A 20,815-nucleotide genomic window follows, 5' to 3' on the forward strand; every position below is an offset into this window, starting at 1 on the left:
CCGATTGTAAACAGCCCTGCGATTGGACGTGTATGATGTCTTACTTGTTGTGATTGATCGCCCCGTCCGAGCCACGCCCATTTCCGCATTTTTCATCGCTAGCCATTGCCATCCCTGTTAGCGTAACATTCGCTGATTTCATGTCAGAGATGAAGTACGAACGCTATGTTTACACTTGCAATACACGTTCATGTTTCACGCTTTTTCGGACATCGTAGTTGGCGGACATTTTATTGGAAATGGTGACAACGAACTACCATTGTAACGAGTCGTCGTGTGTCCCTCCGCGTTCGTTGTCACGAGGTTCGTTTGGACTCGGAAGGGCTCCTACACACAAGCAGGCACAGACACGAGTGGGAAATGTAAAACTGTACTGATACTGATTTAAAATTACATCGATCGAGTAGTTGAGCACTTAACTGTAGTGGTGAAAAGCTAAGGTTTTTCAGTGGAAAGTTGTTTTTGGAGTCTGGCGTCGTTGTTATATTGGACCTGTTGACAGTCAACAATGGCCGAGCTCACGCTGCGAGCCAGGATGCAAATGGTCAGCAAGTTGGCGTGTGCCAAAATCATTTTAAGCCAATTGTCAAAAGCGCAGGAATTATTTTTAGGTTTGCTGTGCAAGCTGGAGACATTCGATTGTGTGCTGGGGAATTTTACTGAGTTGGGAAGTGCACTGTTTTGTTTTTTTAACTTTTACCAACCTCTCAGATCACATTCGATCTGACATTTGACAGCAATTAAAAAAAAAAAACTAAAACTATCCGATATGTCATGCTTTCACTGTGAAATTTGATAAATGTTCTTTTACTTGAGTTGCATAACTTAAAATGTGAATCAAAGGATCGTTGCCTGGAAATTTTTAATTCATCTACTTTTTTAAAAGAATTGTAGTATTTCGAGAGGGGGGGGGTCTATCAGTCAATATCTGGAAAATATAGTTTTTCTGTTTGACAAATAGATTTAAAGTTGGCTACAGGGCATGTTTTGGTCTGTATCTGTTGCAGTTCTGAAGATCTGACATGCCAGAGCGTAAGACTTGAACCAAACGAAACAATCTTTTAACAAGCACTACTGCTGGAATAATCCCATTTTTGTAAAGAAAACACCAGTGGGAGTTGTCGGAGCCTCTTCGCTGTTGAGCAATTCGTAGTAAAGACCGCAAGAGACTGGCCGCGTTTCAGGCGGCGTTCATTCCAAAGCCGGTTCGCAAATGAGGTGCCGGAGCTTCCGCGGGTGCTCGTTGAACAACCGTGTCGGCGTGACTGACGTGGATGATGGTCGGCGCGTGCGTCCAAGCGCTGCCGTCAACACGACGACGCTCATTAGTTGCTTTGCTTTCACCCGAAGAGATTTGGAGACGCAAAAGAAACTGACTTGAATCCCTGATTTGGAACCTTAACACTTGTTTGAACCACTAACCCATGCTCGAACAGCTATTTTGAAACTGTAACTTTGACTTGAAAAGATCTTTTGAAATCCTAGTTTGAAACCCCAACCCTGCCGCGAAAGCCAATTTGAAACCCTGAAAATAATTCCAACCTTGTTTGGAAAGCCTAATTCTGGTTTATTTCCCAAACGCATTGAAATTTAAAAAAAAATTAATAAATAAAATTACGATTTTGATTTTTACTCGCATTGCTCTTCTGACGGGGGCATGCTAGCCAGAAGCTGAGCTGCAATGTGTTTGTTTACAAACTTTGTGGCTAGGATGTGATGTAATTACACTTCTTGTCCCGTACCGTTTGTTCCGTGTGGGGAGCTGGAGTAAAAATGTGTACTTTTCGTTTTCAATATATGTATATATTGTTTCCAAATAGTTTTATTATATATATATATAATATATACATATGTATGTATTTCATTAATTTGTTCATTTTCATGAACTGTAATAGCTAGCGTTTGCGGCTAGGTTTTTGACACCCGGATCAAATCTGACCCGTAGGGCTTTGCGTTTGACACCTGGTCTGTATTTTTTTTTCAATGCAATCTTTTTCAGTGCCAGTACATATTTTTGGACGATGCTAAACTGCGACCGTGATGCCAGAACGTCATGGCAGCGTTCTGGCCGCATCCATATGAAATGAAAACACAAAATGTGAGGCTGACACGTTTCAAAAGGCCAACGTGCGGGTGCGTTCAGGGTTATTTATATTTTTACTCCGGATATTTCAGCCTTCATTCCCGGTGACGGCCAACCCGACCTCTTTGTTTGCATTTCGTCATTTCAATGTGTCTTGTTATGCAAAGAGCGCTCGGCAACAGGCGGGCCAAGGAAACGTTTATTGGTCGTCATGCGGGCCCGTCCATTTTTCCATCAGCGGGCGTCCGCACCACTTTGGAGTGGGACGGAGATAAATGCGTTTTGAAGATATTCAAGACAAAAGAGCGATGCCTTTGCGGGCCTCCCGCCTTTCTGGATACATCTGTCCTTGTTTTTAGGCCTGTACGCCATCCAGAATCCCCGGTGCTCCTTCTTATTGTTGCTGGAACTCTGCGCACCGTTGACAAGTGTGTACGCTCAACATGTCTTTTGTACGTCCAAAAGGAACCTTTTGAGTTTTGGCTCTTCACCAGGGCCCTCCTCTCTGTTCTGGGATGTTGCGCTAAAGTCCCTCGAGGAGCCGGCGAAGGTGCGTGCCGGCTTTGAGTGTTGCAAGCTGGCACAGGTGGAACAAGTACTCGCGGACTGTACTTTAGTGGAAGTGAAGATGCGTCATTTGTGTTTCAAAAAAATGCCGTCAAAAGTCGGAGGACTGATCACGCTCCTAGGAAGAGGAAATGCTACATATCCGAACCTGACCGTAACACTTTTTGCAATTATGGTCAAAAAGTGTCAGGAAAAGCCTACTAGAACAGCCCAAGTTTAACCAGAGAAACTTGAAGAGTTCACTAGAATATTGAAAAAAAAAATTATAAATACTAAATATAATTTAAAAAACTTTAAAAAAAACCTGCTCTAAAATGAATTAAAACTGAATTTCAAAATGCAAAAAGACAAAATGAAATACAAAATTTACAGAAATAAAATAAAACCCCAACCGACGATAACCCGTTTTTCAAAAGGTTTTGAGTGTGATTGGGTCATTCTGAACCGTCAAGTCCCGGTTATAAGAGGGTGTGCACACTTATGCAACCACATTTTCTAAATCTTTGATGTATATACTTTTGTGGACAGGTTGTAGATCACATTAATGTTGGGGAAAAGTGTTGAACTAATGTATTTTGAGCAGGGGTTTGTAGACTTTAAAAAAAAAAAAAATTAATGCGCGCTTCTCAGCTTTTACACGTTTTCAGCAATTATCTTCAAACATGTGTAATGTATTCCGAAGCAAATCTCCGAATTCACTTTTACAGTGCAGGGTCTTTAGCAGCAACATCTGCCGCGAGAGCGGCCAAACGCCGTCGACACTTAATGGCGGCGATTGCCTCAATTTCATCACTGGTTCCACTTTGGAAAGAAGCGCGAGAGGATGCGCGATGGTTAGCGGCGCCGTCCAAAACTTGTTTGGATGGCGAGGCAAAGCAGCCATAGCGGCGGGAGCACATAAAGCCAAATAAAAGCGATGATCAAGTCCTTCCTCTTGCTTTAAAGATCGCACCCATTAGGCCGGGTAAAATTCACGAGGGCTTCTCGTAAGTCTCGCCCTGGCCGCAGTTACGGCGGGCAGACTTCAAGCAACTCTGACTGGAAGTGTGAGTCACGTTCGCTCTTGAACATGATTCCGTTTGGAGGAAAGTGAAACTCGTGTGAATGGGAGATCCCAGATTGTCACGAGTCTTTTCCCAAAAAGATGATTCAGGCCGTTTAATGTAATTCCTAATTGGAGTTTAACGTTCAGCTAAACGCGAAACCAACAGCTTTTAAAGCTAACAGGCAATGCAAAATAGCATACACAGGCTAACGAATAGCATTGGTATTTTTTATAACCCACAAATAATTGCACAATCAATGAAGAAAGCTAATGAAACCATATGTGCATATTCTTTATCCTCTGCAAAGAGCGACTGCAATTACTGCGACTTACTGAGGAGTGACTGTCTCCATGTTCAGCGGTGCCTTGAGATTTGTGTTTTTAGTCGTCGCGCGACCACACGTGTCTGCTTTTGGTGCCATTTTTGCTTTGTGGCATGAATTGTTTTCGAATGTAAAATGTCGTTGGCCAACTCGGATCATTCCTAATGTCATTTCTAATTTACTGTCACAATAGCAACAAAAATTTGAGGGTTTAAAAAAAATATTTCGCTCCGTCTAGGTTGTCAGTCATCTCAATTGAGGTGATCCACAATGTTTGAATTGAGCCAAATGGATTCTTTCATACATCTTCCGAGCCGCTTGATCCTCACTAGGGTCGCGGGGGGTGCTGTAGCCCATCCCAGCTGTCTTCGGGCAGTAGGCGGGGGACACCCTGAATCGGTTGCCAGCCAATCGCAGGGCACACAGAAACGAACAACCATTCACACTCACACTCACACCTAGGGACAATTTAGAGTGTTCAATCAGCCTGCCACGCATGTTTTTGGAATGTGGGAGGAAACCGGAGCACCCGGAGAAAACCCACGCAGGCCCGGGGAGAACATGCAAACTCCACACAGGGAGGTTGGAGCTGGAATCGAACCCGGTACCTCTGCACTGTGAAGCCAACGTGCTAACCACTGGGCTACCGGGCCGCCTGGATTGTTTCAGTTCATTTGAATATTTATTTTTTTTTGGGGGGGGGGGGACTCATTTTCTGACGATGCTCAAAAGCGACTTGGGACAATTTGACGTTTCATCTTATGTGCGCTGTTGGCTCGATTGAGATTGCGAAACGACGATCTGCCCGTTGAGATGATGCAGATGAATAACAAAGGCAAACCTCTAACCGCTTCCTCTTCCTTTCAAATATTTCTGCCGGTCGGAGGAGCACATGTAACTTTTTAAGTTCATTATGCAGAATAACGACAAGCAGCTGAAAGCACGGCCCCTGTGGCGGCCCACAAAAAAAAAACCTTTCAGTTACAAAATGCACCAAAAAAAAAAAAATTCATGTGATTGTATCGAGTTTGTCAAAACAAAAGGCCCGTTTGGCATCAGAGGTCGTCTCAATGCACCGAAAAGACACGACGTTGGACGCAGTGCGGAGCCTGCGGCGCGTTTGGCACGTTTGACCAATTAGCCGTGTTTGTCTTTCAAGGCTTGTACCCCGGCGGCCCCCACCACCACAGCGCCTCCGCCGAGCTCCTCGCCACCCCCGCCGCCGCCGCCGCCAGCGCGACCGCCGCCGAGCTGCCCTCACGACAGCACTGCCTGGACCCGGACCTCAACGGCACGCGTCATCTGTCGCCCATGGGGGGCAACAGGGACGGGTGAGTATTGTGGATATTCATTTGTGGGGAGGGGGGGGGGCAGGAGTACAGTCATTTAGGGGAAAATCTCACCATTCCGTAACTGCTTCCCCCCCTGCAATTGATTTTTTTTCCTTATTTCCTCACACGTGTGTCGTAGGCGTAACCGCAAATTTCAGATTTGATGAATGCCATTGAAAAAAGATGAATTTCAACGACCTGGAAGGGGGGTGGAAAAATCAGTACCCGATGGCTGACTTTGGGCGGCCGATGTGGGGCGGACAGGCATCGCAAAACGTTTCCTCATTAACAAAAACGTCTGCGTTACTGGCCGCAGGGCGATGTTACGTAGCCACGAGATGAGAGAGCCAAAACACTCCGTGAACGTGAAACCTCTTGATTTCATGTGAGCTATTGCAAAAGAGCTTTAAAAAAAAAAGAAGACAGCGTCCTGCAAAAGTATTGGGACATCTAGCGCCCTCCCATCCTCCCCCAAAAGGACTCCTTGCCCACCTACGAGGGCATACCTTAGTCCCCGCCCCTTTTTTTTTCATACTAAAAGTGCCATTGATTGCATCCTGGTCATGCTTGCGCACCGTTTTCTTTCAAATGAACTGGCAGCGGGAAAAATGTGAGCTTGTCGGACAACGTGGACGATGATGGGGAGGATTTTTCTTTTTTGGGGGGGGGGGGGTTTGCCAGCCTGCTCATTTAGTGAGCGCGTCGCATTGTGATTCAAGCCCAGCCGACCGTAGCGAGAGCATCATCGGGATTGTACAAGAGAATCTCCGTGGACTCGACAAATAAATGAATCACACCGATAATATTATCAACTTTGTCCCGCAGAGGCCCCCCTCCCGCTTTGTTTTCTGCCGATTTGTCATCCTCATCCCCGGCGGGAACGCAAGGGCGATCCCGTTTGGAGGATGAACTTCTCGGCCCCGCTGACACAAACCCTATTTGGCTCTTCTTCCTGGAAACGAATCCGCTTGTTTGACCCCCCATACCCCCCCCCCCCCCCCCCCCCTGACGGGGACGAGGGGCCGCGCTGGTCACGGCGAGTTCGTCGTGACACGTCACTTTTGCATTTTTTTTCTGGCACCCGATCGGCGTTCGCAATGTTCCTCCAACGGCCTCGAAGCGATGAGCAAACCTCTCCTTAGCTGGAAGGGTTTCACGTGTTAATGAGAGCAAACTGTCAAAGCATGGGGGGGGGGGGGGGGGTACGGTTTTGCTAAACGCCCTTACGTCAGGACCAGAATCCCCTTGCGAGGACGGCGACTCGGCACGCGCTCGGAGCCCCCCCAAAAAAAGATTGTGCAATGAGTTTGTACCAACGTGAGATTTGCGCCTCATTTGCTGCGTCCGGGAAGAAATTAGCAGTGACGTTTGGGTCATTGCGGGTGGGGTTAGCGGGGCGCCTTCCACGTCATACACGGTCATTGTGTGAGTCGGTGAGAATAATTCCTAAGAGTTCAGGTGATTTGAATAAAAACATAACACTGTCTTGAAACGCTAATTTTTTTCAAGCCTTTACTGAAACTCTTCTTCAGAAGTGTAATTTGAAACCATACCCCACATTTGATACCCTCTTTGAGGATTGAAAAGCAATTTTAAAAAATACAGTATATATTATACATATTAACTCAACCGGGAGTCTAAATCATAATTTGAAAGGCAAATTCTGTCTTTAAACCCTATTTTCAAACCTTAACCCTGGCTTGAAACCCTACTTTGAATTCTTAACACCTTCTTTAACATTTGACTGCCACAATGAAGTTTTTGTCTATTTGGGTTGAAGGGCTTCGACACAATGCGCAGTTTACAAAGTTTCGCCAATTACGAGGAATCAATATGAGGGGGGGGGGCGGGGGGGTTATGCCCATAAAACTGCCGGCTCAAAAGTAACCTAAATTGTACAGAAAACTGTCTAATGTGGTTAACCTCCTCGCTTAAATGTGTTTACCCCCCCCGGACTTAAGCGGACCATTTACAATCGCCGCACTTTGTCACTTTGCCACCCGCCGCTCGTCTTCCAACATGTCGGGTGTAAACGCTGCGCGCAGCCCTTTCGGCGGCTGAATGCTGCCGTTGACGGCCGCGTATTGATATTAGAGCCCCTGTGCAAATATTAGCGCCGGGCGTTTAGATTGCGCAGCCGTGATGGACGCGGGCTAATTGAATTTGAGTGGCAAACGCCAACTCCGTTAAGAGACGCCTACTGTGAAGGCGAAACCTCGCGCCTCTCCTTGGCTTCAAACCCTAATACAAGCACCATAAAGCCTTATTCCTGTATTGGAACCCAACTAAAACCCCCTCACCTTGTTCTAAACCAGGCATGTCCAAAGTCCGGCCCGGGGGCCAAATCCGGCCCGCGGTCGAATTTCATCCGACCCTCGGCCCCCGTCATACAATCAGTGCCGTCTGGCCCGCAGGTTGGGCGCAATGGAACTCGTGTTGCATTGACTGAGGTCTCGTAGACTGGTGAGTGATGTTTCATAGAGTACTGCTTCCCTCTAGTGGCTAAATGAGTAATAGCATTCACTAAATGAGTAATAGCATTTAGACACTAGAGGGCATCACTCACGAGTTAACAAGACATCACTCCGTGTTTATATTGACTGATATGTCATATTTCAAATTCCTGTTTCAAATGAACCAAAAGAAATTCTTAAGATTGTTGAAATTAAAATAAAAATGGAAATGTGAAACAGACTGGCTTACAAAAACTTGTTGAACAATATTGTTGTTCAATGTAAAGAATGTCAGCCAAGGTCGGCCCCCCGACATTTTACCACACAAAATCTGGCCCCCTTGGCAAAAAGTTCGTGTGGGACGAATAAAGGATATCTTAATCTTAAAAAGTTTGGACACCCCTGTTCTAAACCCTACTTTGAAATCTCAACCCCAGCCAGAATTCCTACCTTTTTATTTGCAATCGTTAAAAACTCAAGTGAATTTTCATTTCCAAGAATCCCGCAGCGTTCGGCCTTTTTTTTTTTTTTTTTTTTTTTTTTTTTTTTTTTTTTTTGCAAATCGACCGAGGACCGTCAGAGGAGGTCCGAACGGGGCCTGCTAGCACCCCCCCACACCTCCCCGCCCCTTTGACCTCCTTGGCCGTGTCCGACGGCAGCGTCGTCGGCCTCTGCCAAGCGTGTGCTTCTTCAGCAGCAGCAGCAGTAGTTTATGCGCTGCATTCCTTATCTGCACACGCTAAGGAGCTGTTGAATAGTTAAGGGGAGTCGACTTGCCAGCTGCGTTTTATTAAAGGCGGTTACAGTGCAAAACTACTGCGAGTGGCGGGCGGTCACGACAAGCAAGGCCTTCTCTGCTATCCTCGTTTACCAACAAAATTGGAATTTAAAAAATTAAATATATATATATATATATATATAATATTTTTTAAAAAATAAATATATATATATATACATTCATTCATTCATCTTCCTAACCGCTTGATCCTCACTATATATATATATATATATATATATATATATATATATATATATATATAAACACGCACATACACACACAGCTGGGTTGCTGTTTTCAAAAAAATCCCATTTCTACTGCCGAAAAATAAAAATAAACAAGCATGACATTCCCTTGGTGTGACCGCCTCCAATCGAAAAAAAGCATGATGTCATTCATGCTACTTCAATATTCCCTTTGCGGTAAATACTTTACAGTTACGGCTTGGATAAACACCATTTGGTGTGTTTTTCAACGACAGCGTGCGTGTCGACCGGCCGGTGACGCAGTGCAGACTCGCTCGGTTGTCGTGTGGGGCCCCCCGGTGGGCGCTTCTGGGCAAGCTCACCCGAGACGCGAGGTGTGGCCGGCTGGCGCGTAGCCGTGCCGGAATCGGCCGCCTGGGTGTTTGAGGAGCAGGATGGACGGAAATGGGATATTCCATCTGTGATTTTTTTTTTTTTTTTCAAAATAAAAAGCGGGGGCAGGGCTTGGGGGGGGGAACTACAATGCAACTTTTCATTCTGTTTGTAAATAATAGACAGCAGGTGCTTCCAGTAATGGATAAAGAATATATGTCTATAAGTATTCTGACATTAAATGTCGACATGTGTTGCTACACCGGTTTTGTTCAAATGTGTTGCTGGAAGGAATCTTACCCTGCGACTAACTACAGTATTGGTTAGCCCATCTATGGCGTTTTGCATTGTCGCTCAGCATTAAGCTCTTAATGTCAATATCTTTATCTTATGTTGGAAAGTGTTAATGTTTAAAAAAAAATACAGATATTGCCACTTTTTAAAAGCCCTAATATTCCAATATTTGCAGTCTTCCATGACGGCACTTAACGCACATCTCGAGACATTTCTCTGAAATGCAAACTCGGTTGAGTGTTTGTTGACTTTAAAGCACAGTCCGTATTTGTTGGGAGGCCCCAAGTTTCCACACGTCTCCTCCTCTGCGGTGAGCGAGCAGGCGCGGAGGTCCGTTTGGGATGTCATCACGCCTTTGACTCGGTTCAAGTCCTCAGATGATGGATTGAGATTGGAAGACAACATCTGTGTGTGTGTGTGTGTGTGTGTCTTCTCCAGGGTGTCGGGTCCACTCCTCTCTCCGGGGATGAAGGGAACAGCAACCCCCCCACCCCCTCCGCCCCCTCCCGCATTGGAGAAGCATCACGTCCAAGCCCAGCACAAGCCCTTCTCTCACTATCACCACCATCAGACCCCCAACAACGGTAAGGCCAAATGAGGACTTTTGCTCTGAAGCGCAGGACACTTTAGGACACCTGCGCAAACATATGCATTAAAAAAAATAATAATAATAATAATAATTCAAAAGGTGGTTTCCTTGGCCAGTGCAAGTTTATATTAAGAAATTTTAGGGGCCTGTGTGAACAAATGTAATACCGAATAATGAAAGTGAAGAATGCAAAATGACGGCTACAAACTGACATGACTGTCAATGAATTTTTAAACATGAAGTAGTCACGCGTGTATGTTGGTTCATTAAATAATTAGCAAGATAAAATTCAAACCAAATGGATCTCAAAATTATTGCTGAAATACATCACGATTAAATGTTGTGCATTTCGAAATGATGAAATCATTTTTCTAATCAATTCTGTACAATTTAATGGCATAATGAAGGTGTACCTAATGATCCGGCCGCTGAGGTGATTTTGCCTGTCAAGGTCGTCGCAAAAGATCGGAAGCGCTTTCTTAAAAAGCTGACTCGTGTCTGGAGGAGCATTTTTCTGGGCCAAGAAAACGGCAGCCGGCGCGTCGCGCTGTTCTCAGAGAACATGGCGAGCCGGGCCGCCACCCCGGTCACGCTTTAAAGTTAAACACTGTTTTCTCGGCGCACTTGAACACACGGACGTTCCCGTCACCGCTTTGTGGTTAACGCCGTCGCCTCGACACGGTCCAGAAACGGTTGCCTCGCCGCTATTGTGACTCCAGTTCTCCACACGCAGCGACAACGCAGACAATGATCGAGTCTAAGTTAAGACTCACAATAGAGTCTAAAATAGATTCGAGAGAACTTTTTTTTTGTGGGTCCAAGGAGAGAGGACAAATGTTATCAAGGGGCCTTTCATAATCGCATAACGCTGAAGTCAGAACGCTAAGCTAACAAAATGTCCTGTTATGAGTAAGGATGTTCGCATATTTTTAGACCTATGCCCCAGCACACAGTATTTACTCTTCGAGTATTCACAATCCAGAGTAGCCATCCGAAAAATTGTGACCAAAGACCATTTTTTTTCCCGATGCAGCTGATGATGTGTCAGACTACCGCCGTAATGCGTCAACGACTGCCGAGGAGGATTCACAATGTCATATTTGTGTTTATTTTGGCCCTTATCGCGGTTGGTATCGGCTGCCTCCACAAGTACCCGATACCTTAGAATAAAGTCCTGGGCAGATTAGGCCGGCCTAGCAACAAGAGGCTCAAATCGGATTGGACAGGAAAAACCTGCTGTGCACACAGGCTTGTGTCAAGAGATGAAGTTCGGGCTTCTTTTTGAGTTCTCTTTATCACCTCTGCAGAATTCCAAGGTAGCTTCCAGAGCTGCTTCCACTTCTCGGATTCCTTCTGCATGGAGCAGACGGTGAACGGTGGCGGCAAAGATTCTCACGCCTACGCTTCCCATCAGCACAATGGCTTCCACATGGCCACCAGCAACTCTCTGGGCCCCGCAGGTGAGCCATCCCATAATGCTTCCATTCAGGCCAGGGTAATCATTCCGCCTGCATCATGTTGGTGTGTGTGTGTTTGTGCGCACGTCTTCCAGGCTTCAACTTGAGTCAGGAGCTGCAAGGTGGCACAGAGTGCCAGTTCTCCTCCAGTCCAGAGGAGGGCGCCTACTTCCAGACGGGCAGCTTTGAGCGCAGCCTCAACCACATGTCGTCAGTGTACTCCGAGTCGTAACCCAGATATCGTATAGAGTATTTAGAACTCGCCATTATCACGTCACACGTACCTTTCCAGTGGCAGAGGCGGAGCTTTCCACTTTTACAACAAACGCTAATTTTGATTTTATTGTAAGTATTTTGAAAAAAAAAACACTTTTGAGATATAGCTGGTGAAAACTTTCCATCCTGTTTGCTTTAAGTCATTAGTATTCACTCCGCCTTCTTTTGATTGTACAGTGAACCCCCGCGATAATTGACTCGCAATAGTTATCGAGACTATATTAGGGGAAAAAAAGCTTATTAAAACACATCGTAAAGATATTTGAACACCCCGAATTGCATAAAACTATATAGCAAATATATGTTGACAGTGTACATGCCTGTGCCTTTGAGAGGCGGGGCCTCGCTGGGGGAGCTCAGACGCAAGTCAACATGTAACTCAGTAGATTACTTTGGTGACATCTGGTGGCAAGGAAGTAGTGGAGTGAGTTGAGGAGATTCATTTTGACAAAAGTAGTTATTTGCTGCCGTTAGGTGGCATGTATAGATCTTTACAGTTAAGAGCATTATTACACTTGTCAATTATATTCGCGGGGGTTCACTGTACCAAAGAAAGCTAACCAGGAGGGTTTGTGAGAAAGGCGTTGAACCAGTGAATTCTCCAAATTCCTTTCACAATCACTTTTATTGATCCAATAGAAAGAGAAGAAATGGATTTGGTGACCCTGCCGCAACAATGTGAACATTTCCTCTCATGCGTTTTTGTGAAAACATCATCTTGTATTGGTCATCTGTTTTCAGAGTGAAGCACAGAAACATGCGTATCATGTTGCTCTGTTGTTTTAATAACGGGGGTGAAACAATGTTTGCATTCCTCCGTTTGATTTTGTGGGTTTGGGTTTGTGTCCTCGCTACAGTAATGCGGAGCAAACCGACCCTCTCTGTATAAATGTACAGATTTCTCAAAACACACTTTAGAATGTTTGCCATTTTCTCCATTCAAGAAATAATAAATATATGAATGAAACATGTCAGCACCTACGAAGTGTTTTTAATCCAAAATGGACATGCGCTGCCCCCCTGTGGCAACGGTCAGTATGTACACACAAAGTGGCAAGGAGGATGAGAATGGTGGTGTAAAAAAACACAAAAAGGTTGGTGGCGAGCGGGAAGTCGCATTCGGTGAGCAGGTTGGAGGTCGTGTTCTAACCGGTATAAAAACGACCATGTATTGCAAGGCGTTTTTAGCCAAAAAGAAACGACCACGTATAGTAAGGCATTTTTTAATGAAAAAAAACGACCATGTATAGTAAGACGTTTTTAGCCGGAAAAAAACGACCATGTATAGTAAGGCGTTTTTGGACGAAAAAAAAACCGACCATGTATAGTAAGGCGTTTTTGGACAAAATTTTTAGCCGACAATAACTACCATGTGTAGTAAGGCATTTTTTAATGGAAAAAAAACGACCATGTATAGTAAGACGTTTTTGGACGGAAAAACACCGACCATGTATAGTAAGACGTTTTTGGATGAAAAAAAAACCGACCATGTATAGTAAGGCGTTTTTGGACAAAATTTTTAGCCGACAATAACTACCATGTGTAGTAAGGCATTTTTTAATGGAAAAAAAACGACCATGTATAGAAAGACATTTTTAGCCGAAAAAAACCGACCATGTATAGTAAGACGTTTTTGGACGAAAAAAAACGACCATGTATAGTAAGGCGTTTTTGGATGAAAAAAAACGACCATGTATAGTAAGGCGTTTCTAACCGGTATAAAAACGACCATGTATTGTAAGGCGTTTTTAGCCAAAAAGAAACGACCACGTATAGTAAGGCATTTTTTAATGAAAAAAAACGACCATGTATAGTAAGACGTTTTTAGCCGGAAAAAAACGACCATGTATAGTAAGGCGTTTTTGGACGAAAAAAAAACCGACCATGTATAGTAAGGCGTTTTTGGACAAAATTTTTAGCCGACAATAACTACCATGTGTAGTAAGGCATTTTTTAATGGAAAAAAAACGACCATGTATAGTAAGACGTTTTTGGACGGAAAAAAACCGACCATGTATAGTAAGACGTTTTTGGATGAAAAAAAAACCGACCATGTATAGTAAGGCGTTTTTGGACAAAATTTTTAGCCGACAATAACTACCATGTGTAGTAAGGCATTTTTTAATGGAAAAAAAACGACCATGTATAGAAAGACATTTTTAGCCGAAAAAAACCGACCATGTATAGTAAGACGTTTTTGGACGAAAAAAAACGACCATGTATAGTAAGGCGTTTTTGGATGAAAAAAAACGACCATGTATAGTAAGGCGTTTCTAACCGGTATAAAAACGACCATGTATTGTAAGGCGTTTTTAGCCAAAAAGAAACGACCACGTATAGTAAGGCATTTTTTAATGAAAAAAAACGACCATGTATAGTAAGACGTTTTTAGCCGGAAAAAAACGACCATGTATAGTAAGGCGTTTTTGGACGAAAAAAAAACCGACCATGTATAGTAAGGCGTTTTTGGACAAAATTTTTAGCCGACAATAACTACCATGTGTAGTAAGGCATTTTTTAATGGAAAAAAAACGACCATGTATAGTAAGACGTTTTTGGACGGAAAAAAACCGACCATGTATAGTAAGACGTTTTTGGATGAAAAAAAAACCGACCATGTATAGTAAGGCGTTTTTGGACAAAATTTTTAGCCGACAATAACTACCATGTGTAGTAAGGCATTTTTTAATGGAAAAAAAACGACCATGTATAGAAAGACATTTTTAGCCGAAAAAAACCGACCATGTATAGTAAGACGTTTTTGGACGAAAAAAAACGACCATGTATAGTAAGGCGTTTTTGGATGAAAAAAAACGACCATGTATAGTAAGGCGTTTCTAACCGGTATAAAAACGACCATGTATTGTAAGGCGTTTTTAGCCAAAAAGAAACGACCACGTATAGTAAGGCATTTTTTAATGAAAAAAAACGACCATGTATAGTAAGACGTTTTTAGCCGGAAAAAAACGACCATGTATAGTAAGGCGTTTTTGGACGAAAAAAAAACCGACCATGTATAGTAAGGCGTTTTTGGACAAAATTTTTAGCCGACAATAACTACCATGTGTAGTAAGGCATTTTTTAATGAAAAAAAAACGACCATGTATAGTAAGACGTTTTTGGACGGAAAAAAACCGACCATGTATAGTAAGGCGTTTTTGGATGAAAAAAATCGACCATGTATAGTAAGGCGTTTTTGGATGAAAAAAAACGACCATGTATAGTAAGGCGTTTTTGGACGAAAAAAAACGACCATGTATAGTAAGGCGTTTTTGGATGAAAAAAACCGACCATGTATAGTAAGGCGTTTTTGGACAAAATTTTTAGCCGACAAAAACGACCATGTATAGTAAGGCGTTTTTGGACGAAAAAAAAAACGACCATGTATAGTAAGGCGTTTTTGGACAAAATTTTTAGCCGAATAAAATGACCATGGATAGTAAGGCGTTTTTAGCCGAAAAAAAACCTGACCGTGTATAGTAAGGCATTTTTGGATGGAAAAAAAACCCGACCATGTATAGTAAGGCGTTTTTAGCCGAACAAAACGACCATGTATAGTAAGGCATTACCGTCATATCATCACATCTTGGTGCTGAGGAACTGTGTGGAAATGAGTTGAAGGGTTTCATCTAGACAAACTTGTTGTTTCACCACCACCCTGTCGGATCTTAGTGTGTTTCACTGAGACACAAGGTGTACTTTACCGCCACGGACAGCTGTTATATTTAGTGATTGAGAGGTTTTTGACATTTGATCAAAGTTGCCTGTTAGATATCCTGATATCGGTTGTCGGTGTACCTAATGAAATGACCGATGGACATTTTCAAACAAAAACAAGGAGTTTCATTTAAATGTAGTCCCATGCAAAGGACAAACAAACATTCTAACCCGAGATGAGATAGCAAAAAGACAAAGACAACGCCGACATTCATGCAACACGTTTTGGCAGCTTTCAAAGAGCGCACTTCAAATTTAGTATTTGAACAATAAAGTAAAAGTTTTAGGAAAAATAAACATGTATCAACAATGGATACATGTTTATATATACCTACCTCCAGTTTAACAATGTACCGGTGGACAGACGCGATCGTTTCCCACGCGGACGTCATCACCTGGCTGTCACCGAGCCCCCAAAAGACCCAATCAAAATCGACAAAAAGATTTGACACACTTTCCGACATCGCGCCGTGCCAGATTGGTAACAAACTTCAAGTTGAGGGCCCTCGGGCTTCCAACATTAGGCGCCCGCTAACGCTAGAGTGCAACAATGCAGAGGAACGAGACCGCATTCTAAAAAAAAGAAACAAAGGGTCAGGTTAGGACGCCAACCGTACACGATGACGTGTTGTCAAACGGTTTGGCTCATATCAAACCAGTCGGAAGATGATATCATCGGGAGCCAGCGCTGTACTCTTTTGAAAATATTTTTGAATACATATGGTCCACAAAAAAAAAGTGACAAAAAGTAGATGGGTGATGGAAAATAAAAATCGTCAGCAGGCCTCGTTTTCTTCTTTAAAATCGATTGTTTTGGCGCCATCTGGTGGCGTCTTGGTGTCAAGAAATGTGATTTTAACTGTTTTGTAAATCTAAATGAAGATGGAGCAAATTTGTTTCTGTAAGTAATTAGTCTGTGCTGGTTTGTGGTCATTTGGTTCCTATTTCTGTCATCGTGGTTTTAAAGTTTTGTGTCTCACTATGCTATTATAGAAACCTGCCTTGGGACTACGGCTGAAAACTAGCTTTTATGCTAAGTACAGTTTATTCTTGTGTTGATTTATGTGCACAGTCCCAATGAAATAAAAAACAGGAGGCTTCATGAGAAGGGGCCAGCCTTCAAAATTCTCTCATAATCACTTTTACTGACTAAAAAAGAAAGAAAGAAATATCGTGACAGTGTGAACGTCTCCTCTCATTCATTTTTTTTTAAACATCGTCTTTCGTGGCATATCTGTTTTAAGACCGAAGCACAGAAACAAACATATTGTGTTGTTTGACTAACAAGTGGGAAACAATCTTTGCATTCCTCCGTTTGATTTTGTGGGCTTGGGGTTTTTATTTCCTTTGGTACAGTAATGCAAAGCACACCAAGCCTCTGTGTAAAAATGTACAGATTGCTCAAAACACACTTTAGAATGTTTGCCATTTTCTCCATTCAAGAAATAATAAATATATGAATGAAACATGTCAGCACCTACGAATTGTTTTTAATCCAAAATGGGCATGCGCTGCCCTCTTGTGGCAATGATGAGTATGCACACCCGTGCGCACAAACAGAGTTCAGCAACTTGTGTGTGATTGGATGTAAACATTTTCAAGTGGAAAAAAAACAGCGCTGCACAAATCTGAACCCGTCTTACTTTCGCTTCTTCTTGTCTAGGTAGCTCTGGCGATAGAAGTTAGCAAAGAGGATGACGAGGATGCTGGCGTAAAGCACCACCAAAATGTTGGTGGCGAGCGGGAAGTCGCATTCGGTGAGCAGGTTGTAGGTCGTGTGCGTGATAATCAGCAGGAACTGCAGCTGGCGAGGCAGAATGAAAGCTGGCGTCAATTTCTTTGCATTGCGCGTCACTTACTGAGTGGTGCTTTTCGGTCTCTTCTGGTCTATAGTTACTTCAGTCGAGTTATTTGTACTCGACCTGAATTTTTTTTTTTGTGTGTGTTCCTGATGACGTTTTATTTCACTCCCTACATTTGAAAACCGATACACAGAACATCCGCATATTTGTGTGTGTCTAACAACCGCTTAGCTTCAAGCTATCAAACAATACAAATCGCCCGCAGACATACAATCATCACAACAATACCCCCCGGCATATATTATTAATCCTCTGCAAAGAACAGGTATTGCTGCTTTGTATCTGTAATTTCTACTCTTTGCTCTGTCAAAATAGACTTGCTACTTTGCTCGACCTCCACAGATGACGATGTAAAAAAAATAAAAAACAGATTAAGAAAAACTGGTAAGAAAACTTCTTACCAGCTGCAGGCAGGTGAGGTATGACTTCCACCACAGGTACTTCTGCATGTGAGGGCCCAGAGCAGCCAGCCCATAGTAAGAGTACATCACAGTGTGGACAAAAGTGTTGAGCAGGCCGATAAAGAAACCTGCAATACCCACACGGCGATTCTATTAGCGGATGAAGGGAAGCGACGTGGACGTCCAAAAGGCAAACAACTCAAGATTTGATGTTTTGTTTTGCTTTCATTTTTAGAGGTCAAAGGGCTCAACATCCAAAACACGCGACCCAAAATCCACCCAAAAAAAAAAAAAAAAAATCGAGGACTTTGACTTTATAGAAGCGTGTGGGTGCTTCTGGAAAAAAAAATGTTAAGAGTCAAGACACCGCGGTGTACTTGCATGAAATTTGACTCGAGGTATGCAAAAAACGATATTTTCCCATACAATACATTCAAATTCCCTACGAAGAGCCAAATTTTCTTTTTGACTTGATTGCCGAAAGCAGAAGTCGACTTACACTGTCCGCCCGGCGTGTACTTGATGGCAGACCACCAGTTGAGGATCATGGTGGCGTGGTGGAAGACGTGAAGGAAAGTCAGCTGGCTGTTCTTCTTCCTCAGGATGAAGAAGACCTGAACCACCCATCGACACAGAGAAAGGACATTCTCTTCATGTCACGCGACAGACAAGAGAACAAAAGATCTTTCTCAATGACACGCCCCCCCCCACCCCCACCTCTCCCACACACACCTGTTTACAAGCTATTAGAAAGGTGGATGTATATACTATACCGTGTCACTGAGCTCAATGACTTTGGAGAAGAAGAACCACCAACAGACGCGAGCCATCTTTGAAAAAAAAAACCAAAACAAAACAACAAAAAAAAGAAGCAACTGAGATCAATTATTAATTATAATCATTAATACATGAAACGTATGACGTGCTTTTGGAGTCACTCCGAGATGCTTTCCGACAAAATGTTCCTCACTCTCATGGGCAGCGGCCTGCTGCTGTAGTCCACCGGCTGACACAGGAGGCTGTAGTTGGACAGCCAGGAAGTGGCCAAGAACTGCGAGACAAGTCACAACGAGAATTTTCACAGTTGGATTGTTTTGGATGCAGCAAAGCCAGCGGAATTATCGTGGGCTTGCCGGATCCATACGCGGAAGTTGCGGCTGGCTAGCTTGCGCCCTGCTCGATAGCTTGCTAGCTTGCGCGCTTCCTTTTTGCGATCTCCCGCAAGGGGTATTTTGATGCCAACGTAGCATGACGCGTGTCAAAGTGCCGCTTTACATTTGACCGTTTCATCGTACGGTATTTTGTTCTTGCAAATTAGACACGCCGCAGAACCCGTTCTCGCCCACAAAGACGGGTTTGACGCACCTCGTGGAACATGTAGGCCGACATGCCCACCATGGCCAAGTTGTAAAAGATGAGGACCACCCGGAGGTCGACGGGCTCTCGGTGTCTCATGAGCCGAGGCCCCGCCCAGACCAGGCACAGGTACAGTAGGACGATGAGCGTGACCGGTATCGGCGAGTAGACCAGCGGCCACGGGTCAGTTCTCTTGTCTGGAGTATAAAATAAAAATAAGAAGAAGAAAATAATGAATAAAGGTACATGACAGGTTCACAAGGTGAGTAAAAGTGAAGTCAAAACAAATGTCCCCCCCCCACCAAAAAAAATCTTGGTTAAAAGTTGTCATGTTATCACCGATATGGATTTTTAGGGCAGATGAAGGGTGGGGGCAACGTTTGAATGTCATCCCCAAGTCTGGTAGTCGAGAAACCAGACTTAGGCATCCTTGATTAAGACACAAGTAGTGCCTTGCTGCCCTTTTGGTGCTGCGGAATTACATAAAAGTCAATTGAGGATTTCATTTCGACAAAGTGCAAAGTTGAAGTTTTGTTGAGACAAAAAGTAGCGCTTTACTGCCTCGGATCGCTGTCTTATTTAATGATTTAGAGATATTGGACAATTTGATCAAAGGTGCCTACTTGATATGCTGGTATTGGACTTCGATGTACCTAATGAGGTGACTGACCGGCCTCTTAAAATGAAAATCAGGATTTGAACATGAAATTTTGTCACATGGAGGCGCCAAACGATGTGACACGAGATTAAATACTAAAAACACAGAGACAATGCTGCCATTCATTCGACACGTCTAGCAGGTTTCAAAGGGGCGTACACCCGACACACTTAGTATTTAACAATAAGATCGCAAAAGTTTTCCAAAAAAACTAAACATGTGCTAACAATCTACAAATTTGCTGTTGCCTTAAAAAAGAGTGAAAGGGACATACCGCCATGGTCGACGATGTGCTGGTGGACGGACAAGATCGTTTCCCACGCGGACGTCATCTCCAGCTTATTATATGCCAAAAAAGACGTCATCAAAATCTTGAAGAACATTTGAAATACTTTCCGGCGGAACCGCCGCGTGAGCGAGGTTACATACTTCAGGTTGGGTTGTGGGCCGTTGCTCTTCCTCCTTGCGCAGAGCAGCACATTTATGCGGCCGACCAACACTCGAGCGCAACAATGGAGAGGAACGAGACTAACACGCACTCGCATTCTTTGCATGCCAAGTCAGGTTAGGACACAAACTGTACACTGGGGGGCGCTGTTTATTTTCCTTTTGGCTGTTTTAAAACTGACGACGCGAGCAAGATGAAACTCAAGACATCGACGAGTCTTTCAAACAAATACAAATGGCACCTGACGCGTTTTCAAGCAGTTTAAAAAAAACAAAAATAAAATAAACACCCGTTTGATCTTTTTAGCCTTTATCGACTCCTTCCGTTTCTGTATCGTACATTTTGAAGTACGACGCTCGTACTGCTTCTCTAAATCGACAACACGCACACCTGGCTCATGTTTTTCGACTGATTTCGACCTGTAATTCGCTAGACAGACATATTAGACATCATCGGCTTCTTCTTCTTTGTCCTCATTCTTCTTACCACAGTTAGAAGCAGGGCATATGGCAAAACAATTAAGTTAAAAAAATATGGAAAAACTTTTTATACATTACAACATTGGTCGGATCCTCCTCACAACTCCCCAAACCCCTACT

The 20,815-nt window shown here is 43.6% G+C and overlaps 2 protein-coding genes across 2 annotated transcripts in view; one reads left to right on the plus strand and one right to left on the minus strand.

Annotated features, from left to right (window-relative positions):
- LOC127605904 (zinc finger protein GLIS1) overlaps positions 1–12,746 on the plus strand; it is an 84,839-nt gene extending 72,093 nt beyond the window's left edge. Inside the window, exons 8-11 of the mRNA XM_052073775.1 lie at positions 5,178–5,349; positions 9,891–10,036; positions 11,349–11,501; positions 11,594–12,746. Of these exons, the coding sequence (XP_051929735.1) occupies positions 5,178–5,349; positions 9,891–10,036; positions 11,349–11,501; positions 11,594–11,730 (608 nt within the window). The 3' untranslated portion in view covers positions 11,731–12,746. The remainder of the gene's footprint in view (positions 1–5,177; positions 5,350–9,890; positions 10,037–11,348; positions 11,502–11,593) is intronic.
- Positions 12,747–16,805: 4,059 nt separating this feature from the next.
- On the minus strand, positions 16,806–20,344 carry elovl8b (ELOVL fatty acid elongase 8b). Its single transcript, XM_052073763.1, has 8 exons — positions 20,198–20,344; positions 20,043–20,106; positions 19,120–19,307; positions 18,725–18,805; positions 18,528–18,584; positions 18,254–18,368; positions 17,755–17,882; positions 16,806–17,295 (listed from the first exon to the last, which is right to left on the minus strand). The coding sequence occupies exons 2-8, from the start codon at positions 20,098–20,100 to the stop codon at positions 17,131–17,133; spliced, it is 792 nt and encodes a 263-aa protein (XP_051929723.1). The 5' UTR covers positions 20,101–20,106; positions 20,198–20,344; the 3' UTR covers positions 16,806–17,130.
- Positions 20,345–20,815: the final 471 nt, after the last annotated feature.

This window comes from Hippocampus zosterae, chromosome 8 (assembly GCF_025434085.1).
Source record: "Hippocampus zosterae strain Florida chromosome 8, ASM2543408v3, whole genome shotgun sequence".
NCBI lineage: Eukaryota > Metazoa > Chordata > Actinopteri > Syngnathiformes > Syngnathidae > Hippocampus > Hippocampus zosterae.